Source organism: Homarus americanus, unplaced genomic scaffold (genome assembly GCF_018991925.1).
Source record: "Homarus americanus isolate GMGI-L3 unplaced genomic scaffold, GMGI_Hamer_2.0 scaffold6317, whole genome shotgun sequence".
Lineage (NCBI taxonomy): Eukaryota > Metazoa > Arthropoda > Malacostraca > Decapoda > Nephropidae > Homarus > Homarus americanus.
The window spans coordinates 12,289,364-12,307,786 of record NW_024730668.1 but is presented as its reverse complement, the minus strand read 5'-3'; the positions used below and the strand labels follow the sequence as shown (position 1 = coordinate 12,307,786).

The 18,423-nt window shown below is 39.7% G+C and overlaps 1 protein-coding gene across 1 annotated transcript in view; it reads right to left on the bottom strand.

Moving 5' to 3' along the window:
- Positions 1 to 14,980, bottom strand: part of LOC121867237 — a 45,135-nt gene extending 30,155 nt beyond the window's left edge. The window contains exon 1 of the mRNA XM_042367089.1: positions 14,890 to 14,980. Coding sequence (XP_042223023.1) covers position 14,890 — 1 coding nt within the window. The 5' untranslated portion in view covers positions 14,891 to 14,980. The remainder of the gene's footprint in view (positions 1 to 14,889) is intronic.
- Between the last annotated feature and the right edge of the window lie 3,443 nt (positions 14,981 to 18,423).

The following is an 18,423-nucleotide window of genomic DNA, read 5'->3' as shown; positions in this document are numbered from 1 at the left end:
AGGAGAGACTGATCACAAGAGACAACCTGAATCTGCTGAAGATATTGGATTAAAAGTTATCACTACAACAAAACATGGAATCCCAACATCGAGACCAACAGGAGGGACATAGCAAAAAACTGTGAAGGAGGGATATACAAGTGGACATATCAAGAAAAATCCCTAAGTGAAGATTACGTCTGGACACTAATCACTACGGACAAACTAAAGATTACGACCAATGACTTTAAAATAGTAGACCCGTCAGAGTTTAGAAGAGTCAGAAGCGGGAAACAGGACGATAGGTCTCCACTCCAACTGCCACAATCCAAGTATAAGAAATAATGGACAATAGACAAACAGTAAGAACTTTAAGAATAATACAACACAACGTAAGAAACTGGAAGACCGAGAGAATTAACCTAAGTAATATATATCAAGAAATTGACCCTGACATTATACTAATAAACAGTCACGGTGAGACAGACAACAACAACATAAAACTCTTTAACTATTATGTAAACCAAAGAAATAAATCGGGCGAGAAAAATGACGGAGTAGCTATAGCGGTTAAAAGAAACTTAAAATTTAAACTAATCGATGACTTCCAGGATGAATTTCTAGCAATAAAAATAAATACAACTCAAGGAGACGTAATCATTGCTACTACTTATCTGCCACCGAGACGACCCTACTTACCTATAGAAGACCTATTAAAATTGGCTAACAATAGTCATCCGATGTACATCTTAGGAGACTTTAGCGCCTGACACAGGATTTTTGACAATACAAATAATAACGCCGTGGGAAACGCCCTTAATCAATTAATAAACCTAGGGAAAATCAATCATCTGGGTCCTAACTTTCCAACCTGGATAATTCACAATACACAATCGACACCAGACAAAATTTTTACCAACAAGGACCTCTCACATGGCAGTGACCATCTGCCAATTATACTAACACTGTCAACAAGCCCCATACAGATACCAATAAAAAAGAGACTGAAAATGAGTAAAACAGACTGGGACAGCTTCAAAGACGACTTTGGTAATCACCACTCGATTAACCTACAAGGGAAAACAACAGAAGACATAGACTCAGAAATGGACAGACTGCACTCAACAATAAAAACATCTATAACCAAACACACTCCTACTTCACACTTTAGAACATTACCCAACAACAGACTACCAGAAGAAGTTAAATTAATCCAAACCCATTACAATGAAATAAACAGGTATATGGAAAGACACGGCAGTAACAGATGGCTATATACGACACAGACAGCACTACAGATAAAATTAAGAGACGCATGTAAGGAAGCAAACAATAAAAAATGGAATGATATTATAATGGCGGCTGACATGACTAAAGACACAAAAACATTTTGGACTTCCATAAACAAGATGATGGGGCACAACAAGCAAAAAACACCATACATTAAAGACCAAAATGGAACAAAACTGCACGAGGAAAATGAACAAGAGTCAGCATTCAAAAGGGAATGGGTAAAAGTTTTTAAAATATCAGATGAGGAAAATGAAGATTTTGATAGTGAACACGAAGAAAGGATAGAAGACAAGTGGGAAGACACATACATAGAATCACCCCAAAGCAATATATAGACTATAACTTATTACCTAATAATCAAATAATAACCATGGGAGAAATGATGCACTGTCTGAGGAAGTTTAAGGAAAAAGCCCCCGGGCTCACAGGTATTACACGAAATATGATCATGAATCTACCTGAAAACATCTTAAAAACACTATTAAACATTTATAACGCATGCTTAATAACCGGTTACTTTCCAGATAAACTAAAATATGCTAAAATGATATTTATTCCCAAGGAGGGTAAGGACAATAAGGAAATATTAAACTACAGGCCAATATCTTTATTAGAAATTACCGGGAAACTATTGGAAAAAATGTTAAATTCAAGACTTATAACCTTTTTAACACAACATGGGAAAACTAACAATAGACAACATGGATTTATGCCCAATAGAAATACCCTAACTGCAATAGCTACAATAACGGAAATAATTGCAATAGAAAAAAGCAAGGGTAACCAGATCAATATAATTTTAAGGGACGTTTCTAAGGCTTTTGATAAAGTTTGGCATTTAGGCTTAAAATATAAAATATTAAAACTGGGACTTAACGAATACTTGCTAAGAATATTGTGTAACTATTTAGATGATAGGAGAGCACAAATTCAAATTGGAAACTTATGGGAACCATGTTTAATCTTGAGAGTGGAGTACCTCAAGAAGGATGCCTTTCTCCAACACTATATACAATTTATACCTCAGACACACCTCAACCTACCCCCTTTAGCGAATATGTAATGTTTGCTGATGATATTACTCAAATAGTATCATACCCAGGAAAATCAACCCAATTTATGGCACTCTACACGGTAAGAGCGATAAAAAATATAAATGATTTTGAGAAAAAATGGAAAATCAGGACAAATAAGAACAAATTCAAGATAATACCAATAGCCAAGATCAAAACAAGTCCAGTAATAGTCGACCAGGAACTATACCCATACGACACTGAAGGCAGGATGCTTGGACTAAAACTAACAAAAAGAGGATATATAACATACTTAAAAGATAAAGAACGACAGGCAAGAATAAGATTATCAAAAATAAAACGCTTTAAGAACCTTAGCATTAATAACAAAAGAAAGATTTATATTGCCCTTGTCAAATCAATTATGGACTACCCACCCATCCCATTGAACACTCTTAGTAAAACGAGCATTAAAAGGTTACAAACAGTACAAAATATAGCCCTCAGATTTATATATAACATAAAATATACAGACCACATCAATAATGAACAGCTACACAAGAGAGCAAACCTCTTAGCAATCAATGTAGAAATACACAACAAAGCTGCAAATATTTGGAAAAAAGTGACTGAACTTAACACAGAAACATATCAAAACTGGATAAATAATATAGACAACGAAGAATTCCAAGAACACAGTTGGTTTAAATCAGCCAGGAAGAAAGTAATTGAACCATCTCCTGCCCCAATATACATATAAAACATTAATAGAGAGAATAAAAGATGAGAGTGACCTACCAGCTCCACAAGAACCTGGCAGGCCTCTCCATACAGTGTACCTTTAGACTAACATAACAACTAACATTTAACATTTAACATTGAACTAACATCTTAGCAAAAAAAAAAAAAGTGACTACCCTCCCAGCTACACAAGGACCTGGGCGGGCTCACTAACTCCATCGGAAAAAAAATAATAATAATAATGTGATTACCCTCCCAGCTACATCAGCCAGGAAGAAGTAATTGAACCACCTCCTGCCCCAATATACACATATACACATAAAACATTAATAGAGAAAATAAAAGATGAGAGTGACCTACCAGCTCCACTAAGAACCTGGCAGGCCTCTCCATACAGTGTACCTTTAGACTAACACAACTAACACTTAACTAACACCTCAGAAAAAAAAATGTGACTACCCTCCCAGTTACACAAGGACCTGGGCGGGCTCACTAACTCCAACAATAATAAAAAATAATAATAATAAGCAGCATTATATAAATAAACCAATATTAATACAAAGGTCTGACGACCCAAGGGAGCAGAACAAAGATAAAACACCAATAGGAAAGATGAAGCGATCTGGTTGAGCCCAGATTCTTTCTACTCCTACTGTATTTCAGTTTCACCACTTTTCCTTCAACCCCTAATAATCTTCTTTCACCTCATAACTAAAGACTCCGTACCGTACCGACCTGTCTTCTTTCTACCTACACCAACCAGCCAGCAACACCTCCTCCTCCGCCTGCCTGGCGGTCCTCGCTCCCGCCGGCGAGCATGGCGACCCACAAGCTGTCCTTCTCTGAGCGTCCTCACCAACCAGCTCTCTCTACATCACGCTTGTAACCATGCTGCCTTCCCAGCACCAAGCTGCATTGTACATCCAATACAACATGTATATAGAGAGCACATTGTGAGTTTCCTTTCTCCATTCCATCCTGAGTGTGAACCAAACAACCTGAACCCCACAATACCATACTAACTCTCACACTACTCGTATCTTTCACAACACTACCAGCCACCGATCCTCCCTCATCTTCAGTTATCTGATCCTCAACAATGCTAAAAATTAATGATAATAAAAAATACAATATATGCAGATCTTACATTAAAAAATATAAAGGGGGGGGGGTCGTGAGGACTTCGCAAAAAACAAAAAGAAGCGTCATGTTAAAAATGTTTGGGAACCACTGCTCTAGAGGGTAGTCATGCACTATCTCTTGTCCTCTTACAAAGGCAGGTCGGCCCCATAGGGCCCCAACAATGACCCTCCACCTTCGGATCGGTCCACAGTTTTTAAGACGGTTGAGGATGGTCGTGCACAATCGCCTATCCTACCAGGAGAGGGGGTCGGTCCCACATTGGCCGACCATATTCTCCCCAACCCGCGGATCGACAGTTTTTAAGACTGGGAGCTTAATTGTGGTAGGGATGATCGTACTCTATATCCTGTTCCTCCATTTGGGCGAAACCGGGAAACTAACCAATTCTTATAAAATCGCAGTGCGAATTGGGTAATGATGCAGCCATCCTCAGATCTGAAGATTGGCGACCAAAGCCATCCACTCCAAATGCTGTGGAACTTTTCTCACAAACCCTCCAAAATATTGTATCTCTCTGGGAACCCAGCTTTTAATTTCATTCATTCATCCCGAGCTCTGCCTTCCGTTAATCATCTTGCCTTCATTTTTACTCGTTAAAATCGCACCCATTATTCCCTGACAATCGTTACTCTTGCATCTGTTACCCTGGCTGCTGTTACCCTGAAAGCTGTTATCTTAACAGCTGTTACCCTGATAGCATTTACTCTGGTTGCTGTTTTCCTAACAGCTATTGTGCTGACAGCTGATACCCTGGCTGCTGTTGCCATGGCTGCTGTTAACCTGGATGCTGTTACCATGGCAGCTGTTACCATGGCTGCTATCACCCTGGCTGCTGGTACAGTATATGTGTGTGTATAACGTTACGGTACATAGGGATAGTCGTTGACTAACTTTGAACACCATTGACATTTTTTTCTAAATAACGATATATTAGCATGTTTTTATTCTTGTTAATGTATCAATATTACTTGCAGTTATAACATTCGCATGCCTTCTGAGTTGGTTTGTTGTAACCTTTTCTAGTACACAGTTGGCGCCAGTTGAACATTCCGTTATTCTTATCAACACACACTTATGTTAAGTGGTGGATACTATGTTTGTTTTAGTCGTATGACGACACAACAGGCCACCATTATGCCACATATTTGTATTATCAAACACAGAGCCTCACGGCTTCCCACACATTCCCTGACGACCATATTGGCACGCAGGGCTGCAGTATAAGATCATTCAACTGGGGCTACCCGAAAATCTGACGCGCCTGCTGTGCAACTTCATTACGGACCGCAGAGCCAAAATCAAGATGCAAGAACATTTTGAAGAAGAATTCTCACTATCGAGCAGCGTGCCTCAGGGTTCTTGTCTCTCACCAACCCTTTACACACTCTACACGGCTGACCTGCCACCCCCATTCGTCGGCAGCGAGTACGTCATGTATGCCGACGATGTAACACAGATCGTCACCTGCCCAGGAAGGTCCACAGCAAGGATGGCGCGACTCACTGCTCGGGCAATAGAGGGTATCTCGGAGTATGAAAATAAATGGAAAATGAAAACAAACAAGACGAAATTCTAGGTCATACCCATAGCCAAATTCAAGCCGGCGCCATTGATGATCGACGACGAAGAGATTGAGTACTCTAAACAAGGCAGGTTGCTCGGCCTCATCATTTCTCGGACGGGCATCATTCCCCACGTGAAGGACAGACTAAATAAAGCCAAAGTCGCCGCAGCCAAATTAAAATGTTTTAAACTGATGCCTGAGAAGATACAAGTTCACCTGTACAAGGCGCTGGTGAGGCCTGTGTTGGAGTACCCATCTATACCACTCGTCACACTCGGGAAGACTAGACTACAACAACTACAGAGCTTCCAAAACAAGTGTTTGAGATCAGCCAGTGGCCAAGCGCCACCCTCCCAGGAGACAGTGGAAACCATCCACCTAAGAAATAAAACAGAGGCCCTCAACGTCAGGTTCCATAGCCTAGGGAAGAAGGTTTGGGACAAGCTCCTGGACGACCCTCACAGCCCAGACCACCTACGCGGGGAAGACATCAACGGAGGGCGACCCCACGCCTGGTGGCCCCGGAGTCTGCCCGCACTACAACAACCCAACCCGCGACCCATCTATGTCCGCCACAGTTATCCACCTTAAATTAAAACTTAGATGATATAAATTCACATTTAACAAGTCACAATCTAGTGAGTCCATAACGTAAAACAGTATAAGATTTTAATAAACTTGTAATTGTAAAATAAATCTAGTCATTGTGCAACCTCAACCTAAATCCTAGGTTAGCTTAGTTAGCCAACAAACTCTGTAATATGTAAAACAAGGGGTGTCGTCCCCCTCTGTTTAACTCATTAAACTTCTTTTCTAACCTTTCCCCCTACGACTATATGTTGTGACTTCTCTATCCCCCATGTCTGACTGTGCCTTGAGCCCCAGCATGCCAACCATTCATTCCCCACCTTAACCTAAAAAAAAAAAACGACCATATCAATAGGATAATTTTTTTTTACCAAAGGGTTTACCTTACCATCTCAAACATACCTTAAGGAAGCAGACTAAGGGACAAGAGAGAAAAACACATTGACTACACGCCTATACCTTCTACTAGATCGCCGCAGGGTTATCGAGGGAAATACTTCATACTATAATAATTCTACCAGAACGCATTCGGAAACGATCTTCATACTACAAGATGATATACAAGGCCTACTCAAGTCTACTACTCATAACAGCTACATACAGACAATCCAACGGATGTTTTTAGCTCTATAGCTTAGTGAAAATAAAATCGTATTTGGTAGAATTTATACTGTATGCATATATTAGTTGGGGTACCTGTTATTGCCCGGGTCCTAACTTTGAGGGGCAGCTTATAGCCTTTGTCCATTCTTGGTCGAAATTAAGTGCACCTACAAAAATAACACTATTTGACAAGGGTTCGGTAACATGGTTTAGATACGCTGCACTTTATTAATTTTGGGGTGATGATTTTAAATATGGCAATAAAAATGTCAATCGCGTAACATTTTTTATATATACCTGTATGTGTGTATGTAGTGTAGGAATATAATATACGAACTTGTGTTGGTAGGGATATAATAAATGCAAGGTTAGCAATACTGAACAGGAGAATGGAAAGAATACAACGCTGAGGCTGTGTTAATTCACCAAATTCACCAAAATGAGTATCCAAATGTACTTTTGGCAATAAGGCCCGTTCCTCGCGGAGAAGGCCTCCTTATACCTACACCACCGGCTAATTTGGAAGAGCTCTCAACTTCGGATGAGAAAATTGAGGAAGAAATCCCAGAATCATCCCGTGATCCTCCTTTCATTGACCAGACTGCCAATGAACCACATCTTATAGAACAAAGTGAACGTAATGATCTTGTACGTGATTTCCGTCTGTCAAAACAGCAGGCGGAACTTTTAGCATCAAGACTGCAGGGATGGAACTTGCTAGCAAAACAGACAAGAATTTCTGTTTATGGAAAATGAATATTACTTATCTTCCTTCTACAGTATGCAGGATTCCCTCTGTGTGTGTGCTGATGTAGATGGATTGCTGTCAGAGTTGGGAGAAAAACATGACCCAAAGGAATGGCGGCTTTTTATAGATTCCTCCAAGCTTAGTTTGAAAGCAGTATTGTTGCATAATGGGAACCAGATGCCCTCAGTTCCAGTAGTGCATTTTGTAGATTTGAAGTATGGAGAAAATACTGACCGCTATTAAATACAAGGAGTATAGATGGCAGATCTTCGGCGATTTGAAGGTTATAGCCTTTCTACTCGGCCTTCAGAGAGGGTTCACGAAATATTGCTGTTTTCTGTGTTTACGGGACAGCAGAGCAACAGAGAAACACTACAACAAAAAAGACTGGCCAAAGAGGGAAGAGATTGCTCCAGGAAAAAGCAACGTTATATATATTCCCTTGGTAGACCCAAACGATGTCCTTTTACCTCCTTTACACATCAAGCTGGGACTATTGAAGAATTTTGTGAAGGCTATGGACAAACAAGGTGATGGGTTCGTGTACTTAAGGGAAAAATTCCCACAACTCAGTGATGCTTAAGTCAAAGAGGGTATCTTTGTTGGCCCGCAGATAAGAAAGTGACTTCGTGATGACGACTTTGAAAACAAACTGAATGAAAATGAGCTAGCTGCATGGAAACACTTCACATCTGTAGTCAACGGGTTTCTTGGAAACAAGAAGGAAAAAAACTATTGCCAACTTGTAGAGGAACTCCTAAATAACTACAAAAACTTAGGATACAGGATGTCCCAGAAAGTCCACCTCCTACACTCGCACTTGGACTTTTTTCCTGAGAATCTGGGAGAGCGATTTCATAAGGACATTAGGCGTACGGAGGAAAGGTACCAGGGTAGACGGGATCCTGCCATGATGGGAGACTATTGCTGGTGTTTACAATCATAGGACAATACAACACATAAAAGGATGAAATAAAATAACAAATGCCATACAGTGGCTAATTTAATACTTTTTGTGTCTTCTTATGATTGTTTTCATTTTTTATTGAATTTTAGTGTGATGACGTGGAAAAAAGTAACAGGAATAACACGAACTTTTTTTTGTAAAATAAATAAACTGTAGGAGGCAGAGAATTTTTATTACCAGATTTGAAATCAGCATCTCAAAAATTACCAAAAGGAAGCTGCTCTGAATCATGTTTCGGATATATATATATATTTTTTATTTGTTGCCTAGTGTAACCATACCAAATTTCACCTCTCTCTGTCGACATACATTGGGATGGCCCACTTTAAGGTGGGGGTCTGTCTCTGTGGGGCGGACCCCTCCCACCAATTTAGACGTTCGTGAGTATTCTTGGGGATATTTACATAAACATAACAAATTCATCTCTAATTTAAAAACCATAACCGTACAAAACCAAAATTAAAACAGCAAAATAGATGTTTTAATGATGTCTTCCATCTTTAGGGGTGAGGGGCCGTTACAAACCAGCAACCTCGAGAACAGAGGGTGAGCCTTGTATTCATTCGCTGTATCCATCTGTTTAATTGTAAGCTTAAGAGCACAATGAGCCAATACATTGAGACAATAGCTTTGTATGCATAACGCTGTGTGTGTCGTCTCCTTGACCATCTTAAAGGTCAATTATTACTTTGACCTTAATTTTGAGTTGGCGGTTACCCAATTCAACGGGTAAAAGATTAGAACTCAGTGATAAGGGGAGAATCGAAAGGCCAAATCTTAGGAGATAAGAGTGAAATAACTTTTTTATATAACAGGTGTTATCACATTATATAACATACTGGAGAGTCTATTATCACTTAACCGCCAACATTTTCCTCACACACAGCTTTTTTATACCTGCACTGCTACACCAGCCTTCCTACACCTGTCCTTCAACACATACCTCTACAATTGTCCTTACAAACCTGCCTTTCCATACCTGCTCTACCAGATTTGACCTCCTGTCCTTCTACACCTGCCCTTCTACACCGGTCCTTCCACACCTACCCTCACATGGTCGCAGCTGGAACTAGTGTAGCCCCAAACACACGCATTGACGCATACAAACGCAGCAACAACCAGAGTAGATCCACACACAACAGAACCAAGAGTAGACCCACACACAACAGAAACTAGAAAGTAGACCTCCACACATAACACAAACTAGAGTAGACCCCCACGCACAACACAAACTAGAGTAGACCTCCACACACAACACAAACTAGAGTGGACCCCCACACATAACGCAAACTACTGTAGAGTAGATCCCTACACACATATCATAAACTAGAGTAAACTCCACACATAACACAAATTAGAGTAGACCCCCACACACAACACAAACTAGAGTAGACCCCTACACAAAAAAACTAGAGTAAACCCCCACACATAACACAAACTGGAGTAAACCTCATACACAACACAAACTAGAGTAGACCCCTAGACACAAAAAACTAGAGTAGACCCCCACGCACATCACAAACTAGAATAGACCCTCACACAACACAAATTTGAGTAAACTCCACACACACAACACAAACTAGAGTAGACCCCACACACAACACAACTAGAGTAACCCCACACACAGCACAAACTAGAGTAACCCCCCACACATATCACAAACTACAGTAAACCCCCACACACAACACAAGCTAGAGTAGACCCCCACACACAACACAAACTAGAGTTACCCCACACACAACACAAACTAGAGTAACCCCCCACACACAACACAAACTACAGTAAACCCCCTTCCCCGCGACACACACACACACACACACATACACAATAGCAATATGGGTAAAAGGTTAAACGTAAAGAAGCTTGCGTGGATTGGGGAACATCAAAATATGAACAAGAAAATACGGATAACAAATATTGCCTGGACACTAGAGCAAATTAACGTAATTTCTCGACAACATGACTATTAGTACATATGGATTGTTGTTAATGTGTCTATATCACTACAGTATTATGAAAACATTGTATGACAATTAAGATGGATGGTTGCAAGGCTTCTTGACACACAGTGGCACCAATTGAAACACTCGTTTTGTCTATTAAAACATTTATGTCGAGTGGCGGATTTTGTTTTCATTCTTGCTATATGGGAACACGATAGTCAACATCCCACCACATTATTGTGTCTACAAACAACACATAGCCTTATTTGTTGAGATGCTACTCTTGTCACGACCATCCAACCCGATAACACGCCACTCCACTCCAGTTACAGGATATAGGATATGAAATCTATTTTTTACAAACGAGTTCATCTTCCCTCTCAAGCAGCTTGAGAGGGAAGCTTGAGTCAAACTTGCCTAAAAGGAACACTCTAAAGCAGGGGTGGCCAACCTTTTGTGTGATGTGATCTACTTTTTCCACAGTTACCCTGATGCGATCTACTAGTCTAATATTTACCCATTGCCATAAAAATACACGCAGATTCGTAGAGAGAGAGAGTAAACAAATAAAATTTTTCAATAATTGTTAGGATATATTGTTAACATGACAAAATCATAAACTTACTTTACTAATGAGATGGTTAGCACTGCATGTTGTCTGCCAGCTTTGTGTAATTAGGACTGTAGGCGGTGACTGCTAGCCTCAAGCAAGCATCCAGGTGTTCATCTGGCATTGTTGATAGGTATTTGGATTTGATGTGTTTCATGTGTGAAAATGTTGATTCACAAAGGTTGGTTGATCCAAAAAATGCTGTGAGGTACATGGCACATTTTCTGACATTGGGATATTTTTCTTCACTGAGAAGGTTCCAGAAACTTCCTCCTGTTGTCCTGGATTTGATTTGAATATCATGTTTAAGCTTCAGAAGCTCATTTTCGACTTCAGATATGTCCATTTTAAATACTGATTTCATTCTAGATGAAATATCTTCAACATTTGTGATTTTACCAAATGGAAAACACATATATGTTGCAACAGGTTCTATTGTTGTTATATCTTGGAGCTGTCTGTCAAAATATGAGGCAAGGTTTTGCACCTGATCAATATATCGAGCACTGCCAAACTGGTCACAGTCTTTTCCTTGGTTCTCTAGTTCAGACATCATATTTCTGAAGTTTCGTAGTTGATGTTGATGCAGCTGCGAAGACACTAGTTTTAGTTTCTGCTTGAAAGCAGCCACAGGTCTAATCATGTCAACTATAGTTTTATCATTCCCTGGCAGATCTAAGTTTAGTTTATTCAGCATAGCAGTCATGTCATCTAAAAAAGCTAAATCTAACAGCCACACTTCGTTGTGATCAAAAGGCCAATCTTTTAAGGCGAAAAAAGAAGTTAGGAAACCTATCATCACTCCTGCACAGGGCAATGAACCCACTGATTCGGCCAACCAATGCAGGTGCCCCATCAGTATTTTTAGATACGAGCAACTGGCAACTGTGTACTATTAACAAAATCACTGAAAGTCTGAAATAAATCTTCATCCCGAGTTTTCCTTTTAATGGTAGAATTTTCAGCAGTTCCTCTTTGGTACTCATGTCTTTAAACACCAGTCTAATGAAAATACATAATTGTGATGTATCGACCACATCAGTAGACTCATCAAATTGTAATGAAAAGAACACACACTCACGTATGTCTTTATTCAGTTGTTCACCCAAATCCTCAGCAATGAATTCACAGCGCCTCATAACAGTGTTTCTTGATAATTGAACATCCTTAATAGAAAACAGTATTTCAGACTTATCTTTGAAAATTTCAAACAACGAATCTGCTGTTTCTAAAAAGGCCTATTTGAATATTTCTCTGTCTTGAAATGTTTTTTTTTATGCTTTGTAAGTACTGGACTCACCCTGAATGATGCAATGGTTGCTACCCTTGATTTTGAGCTCGCGTCTGTAAAAAGAGTTTGTTGTGCAGTAAGCTGTGATTTCAGTTCATGAACTTTCCTCTTTCGTAGCTCACTTTTAGGTGGAAAATCATTATTATACTTCTTGTGAAAACTTTTGAAATGTCTTTCAGGATTTTCTTTCTTGGCTACAGCTGGAGACCCATGGCAGATCAAGCACAGACACTTCAAATTATTCATGATAAAAAAATAGTCTTCTTCCCATTCACTGTGAAAATGGTAAATTTGGGTATTTTTAGTATTGGGTCCAAAACTCATTTTTGGTTCAGTTGATGGCCAATAACCTATATTTGGAAAAGGTAAAGTCGTACGTCAATACGAGAATTACTTTTTTCCATGACTTTTCCTAAATGAAAATGAGAATTACTAACGTAACGTAACGTAACACTTCTGTCTACTCTAGGGTTGCGGCGAGAACTGTCGCTAAGCTAATAAGTCAGTAATTCTTGTAATCACCCAAGACTTTTCCATAACAAGAGACAGCACCTCACACTTCCAAGTATTGCAGATGACTGAAAATCACTGCATTGTTGGTGACAAGTGTGGAGGCTCGCTGGGCAAGGTTGCCAAATATGATTCTCTCTCTCTCTTTACTTTTGACAAGACTCCTCAATATAGAGTCGATTTTTTCATTACCAAATTCATTAATACAAGGTTTAACGTGTATTTGTAAACTTATAAAAGCAAATACCTGCCTAGTTTTAGCCTATAACTGATGACAACTTGCTGATCAGTTTCTTCACCAGGAACCAGCCAGCACCGGACCGTATGAACGTGAACACTTCCTATCAGGTTTCGCCACACACAGCATGGCACAGTCGAAGTTTTTTGTATGTATCGCTCTGATGTGTCCATAATGATAATCTAATCCCAGAAAAAAATCTAAACAAAAATAATATCCCAATGATTATGAGTAAAATTTGAAGGGGATTTTTGTATGGCAGCTTAAGAAGGATGGATCATTAAGTTTAACTTTGCCATGCGATCGACTAGAGAAGATCTCGCGATCGACAGGTTGGCCACCCCTGCTCTAAAGCATAAGAGAGTAATGTACATTAGCCTACCAGATCGTTGTTGGGTAATCGAGTTATCTACTCAGAACGCCTTCGGACTATTAGACCGTATTACAGGTACTGTACATAATTCCTGACATGTTTCAGCCCAAAGAATGAATGTTTCATTTTGATGAAGATGTAGTGTCCGGGAGTACATAATTTCTAAAGAAAAAATATGAATCGACCAAACCTAACTGTAATCGCTCATAGGAGCGATTTTGGTTTGTGCAGGACAATAAGACCCTTGTTGTTGACGCGATGAGTATAATTCGGTCAAAACCTGTTAAAAAAACAATTCACATATAACAACTGCTGGTATATCAGGACACACAGTTTGAATAGTACGATCAATATACAGTACATAGCCTATTAACCTCTTAAATATAACTCACATGTTACAACTGCTGATACATCAGGACACAGTTTGTATAATATGATCAATATACAGTGCATAAATACACTTATTAAAGTCATTTAGAGTTCTTAGAGGATTTAATAGTTCACAATTACACTCACGTTTTGGGGGTCTTGGGTTAGACCAACGAGGACAAATATAACATCCTCCAGGAAGATGTTGGCTGAACGAAAAATCAAGATGCTGTCTCTACGGTAGAAGGCGAGACTCTGCTACCAGCTCCATCTCTCTCAATTATGTGGCAGGCACGTGGCGATAACACTAACTTTATATATTTTAGCCGAACCAAAATAATAACCTAAAATCGATAGGTAATAGGCAGCTATCAAACAGGGAGGTACTAACGCCTGGGAAGATCATTTATTGTCTAATGGTAGACCCTGCTGCCATATGACACCACAAAAGTAGCGACCAAGTCCCAGGTTGCTGATCTGACCTTCTACCTCATTTACACACAATTGCAGGGTTTCAATTGTTTCTCTTACTTTGACAACACAAAATACATTTATCGTTTCTCACTATTGATATTATTATTATTATTATTATTATTATTATTATTATTATTATTATTATTATTATTATTATTATTATTATTATTATTATTATTATCACCCCAGGCCCTGATGTGGGTCATTGATGTGGGTCACTACCCTTTGTGTTATGTTAAGCTATGTTAGCTTTAAAAAAATACTTTTTTCCAAAATACGGATAAATTTTGGTTTTATGGCTATAAATTAATGAAAACTTATTCGTATACAGTAAAATATACTCTGGTTCATTTTAAACATCGTTTACTATTAAGTAAGGTTTCCCATGAAACTTGGTACTGAATAAGTTATGTAACAGAACATAAACATATAATGGCCTTACTGTTGATGTTTTCTTCCTTAATCCCCAAGTGAATGACAACCAGAGCTGTGAGTGCTGCCCTTCGTGTTATCACCGTGGTAATGAGCTTGTGGTCTGGTGCATAAATCTGCCCAGGGCTGATAAATTCAGAACCTTCTTCGCGATTGGTGTATTCGATGAGGTTCAGTTGCCAAAGACCATCTGTGTGCGTATTTCGTAACGTCTATATATTACTGATTACTGATAATAAATGGAGCTGCCTTTTCACTGATAAAACGATTGACTGCCTAACGACAAGTGTTTCATAAGTCATATTTAGGCACTAGACAGTTACAGTACGTTGATTATAATGGGATAATGATACATTTAGACAGGTGAATTTTCTGGTAGCAAAAGAAACTTATTACTGGCGCGGTAGTAGCGATCACTGTTCACACGTTGATAGAACGTATTAGGGTGAAGGGAGGGATCCCAATCACATGTGGTGTCCTGCATAGAAGTAGAGTTGTCTATGACTTGGTTGTCAAGGGCAGTTGGTGTCAATGGCCGTCTTGACAGATATTGAAAGTCAATATCAGCCCCATTCGTTGACAACTGGGACAACTTTTACAGCAGAACGGACCTTTGTGCTAGGGATGGGGTGCCAACCCTGGCTGGCTCTCTCGAGAGTGCAGTTCAAAAGATGTCGAAGTCTTTAGACTGCTAGGGGAACATACGAGCATGGGAATCGAGGAGACTGCATTGGGAGTGGGTAAACAAAGTGTAAGGTTACAGAAAAATAATGCTAGGAGTGATGAAAAAACTAAATTAGGCAGGGAGTTAAAACCTAAACGCAACAAAGGGAGGACTCAGATCATGACTAACTTAGATATCAACTACGCAAACAGTAGAAGTATGAAATGCAAAATGGATGAAATCTGGGCGTTGGTATGTACCGAAAAAAATCGTTAAAATAGCATTCACCGAAACATGGATAAACTTATACTCACGTGAGCTACCTATCGAATACCAAATTTCAGATTACAAATTATTCCATACCGATAGGCAGATTAGGGAAGGAGGCGGAGTAGCAATCTATGTCAGGGATAATCTGAAGTGTGAAATAAATAAGGAAATAAAACCTAAACTGAATACATAAACAATTTGGATAGAATTATCTGATGGTAGGGAAAAATTAATCATAGGAGTAATATGTAGACCTCCTAATCTTGATAAAGTTAACGAGAGACTTATTTGGGATGAAATATGCAGGGCATTCAGAAATAGAAAATTCTGAATAGTAGGCGACTTCAACTTTAGTCAAATAGATTGGATCGACCTTACAGGTAACACCAGAATCAGAGGACTTTCTTGAAGCAGTTCAGGACTGTTTCCTAAGTCAACATATAGCCTAACCCACCCGGGATAATAATATACTCGATTTAGTTTTTTCAAACACAGAAAACCTTATTAGTAATGTCGAGGTAGGGACGAACTAGCTAACAGCAATCACAAGGAAGTAAGATTCAAATTAGAATTTAATGTCAGTCACAAGGGAAATTCCATTAAAGTCCCAAATTTCAGAAAGGCAAACTTTGATAGTTTGAAAAGGCAGCTGAGAGAAGGGGTATCACGTTTGGGGGTCAATTAATTGACTTTGCACAATGTAATCACTGAGGGTGACTTCACTTTACCTGGAGACCTGACAACGATAACCTCACAAAATATGATGGTTGAAGATGGCCTGATCACGAAATCTGAAAATGACGAGTTCCACAACAATTTAAATAATGAATTAGTTAATGCACAAAGGCAGAACATACCATAAGAGAAACTCAGATCAAATAACAATTACCCCAAATAGCTAGATAATTATTTACAAAATAGTATTGGACAGAAAGGTTATAGGTAGAAGAATAAATCGTGGTGAGTTTACCTCCGAGATTATTATACAGTATTGGCCAGTAGTGTTAAGACCGAGATAAGGCAAGGCAAAGAGGAATAATGAACTGAAGGCAGCAAGGGAGGCGAAGTCAAACCCCAAGGGATTCTTTTAAATGTATCAAACTAAAACACGAGAAAAGATTGGACCAACACAGTCAGATACCGGCGAGCTGACTGATAACGATGGATAGTGATCAGTAATCTGAATAGATAATTTTCAAAATTTTTCACCACCGAAAATTTAAACATGATACCCGAGGCACCGACTATATACAGAGATGGTGAAGAAAATAGATTAAGTGAGATAGTAGTGACTAGTAACGATGTTAGTAAGCACATAGGCAAGCTAAGACCTGATAAGTCACCAGGTCAAGATGAGATATTTGCCAGAGTATTAAAGGGATGTAAGGCAGAGCCTATTATGCCCATAGCAAATCTGTTTAACATGTCATTAAGAACGGGTGTAGTACCAGAATCCTGGAGGATAGCGAATGCAATAACGATTTTCAAGAAGGGAGATAGATCACAATCCTCTAACTACCGTCCAATCAGTTTAACATCAATTGTAGGCAAATTATTGGAAGCAATAATTTCAAACTATTCGAAAACATCTGGAGAAGCACAAGCTGATTAATGATTCCCAACATGGCTTCACAAGCGAGAGTTCATGTCTGATTAATCTATTAACATTCTTTTCAGGTACCATTATGATGTCGTATTTCTCGACCTAAGAGAGGCCTTCGACAGAGTCCCCCACGAAAGACTAATACGAAAAGTGGAGGCTCATGGCATTGGAGGAGATATTCTAAAATGGATGAGGGAGTGGTTACAGGACAGGAAACAGCGAGTAAGCATTAACAACACTAAATCCAATTGGGGGTTGTAGGGGCTCACTGCGCCATGTAGGTGTTCGGGTATTCAGTTCTAACTACAGGAGCGAACACAAACACCTGTAGAGTTTTGTAGGTTCTATTTAACGGAAGTATACATGAGTGCGCTTACAAGCGCGGGTAGTCCCTACACTCCTATATGGGTCAACTGACCTCTCCCTGACCTCTCAGGCGACATGTGGGAAGTGGTACATTAGTAGCTTCCAGATGTCGCCAGGCACATTACCTAAGCGTGTGGTGACATGAAACCGGGGCATTGCTACACGCTACTGACTAGAGAGGTAATGTATATAAATGGGGTACAAACATAGTATACATACAACATACATACATAATAGACATACAACATACATAATATACATACACCTCACCCCCCTATACGCTCATAGCAAAGTTTTGAGCGGACCTTTTCTTTTGGATCCGTTCTGAGCGTCGAGGGGCTCGATCACTGGGGGATACGGGACTCAGCACTGGTGGTGGGGTTAGTGGAAGGTGTTACGGGGCGGAGAAAATGGCGGTTCCTCCACCACACATGACCACTGGGTAACCGCACCTGGTAGTCCCGTGACCTACCGAAACTCATGACTATGCCCACTTTGTCCCAACGTAGGGAGGTCGGGTCCTGAACACGGACTTGGGTGCCGACACTCAACATGGGGAGAGGACGGGCGTGGTCGTTGTAGCGGGCGACAACGTCTTGAACACGTTCGGCGGCTCGGCGATCACAATCCTCTGCCTTGGC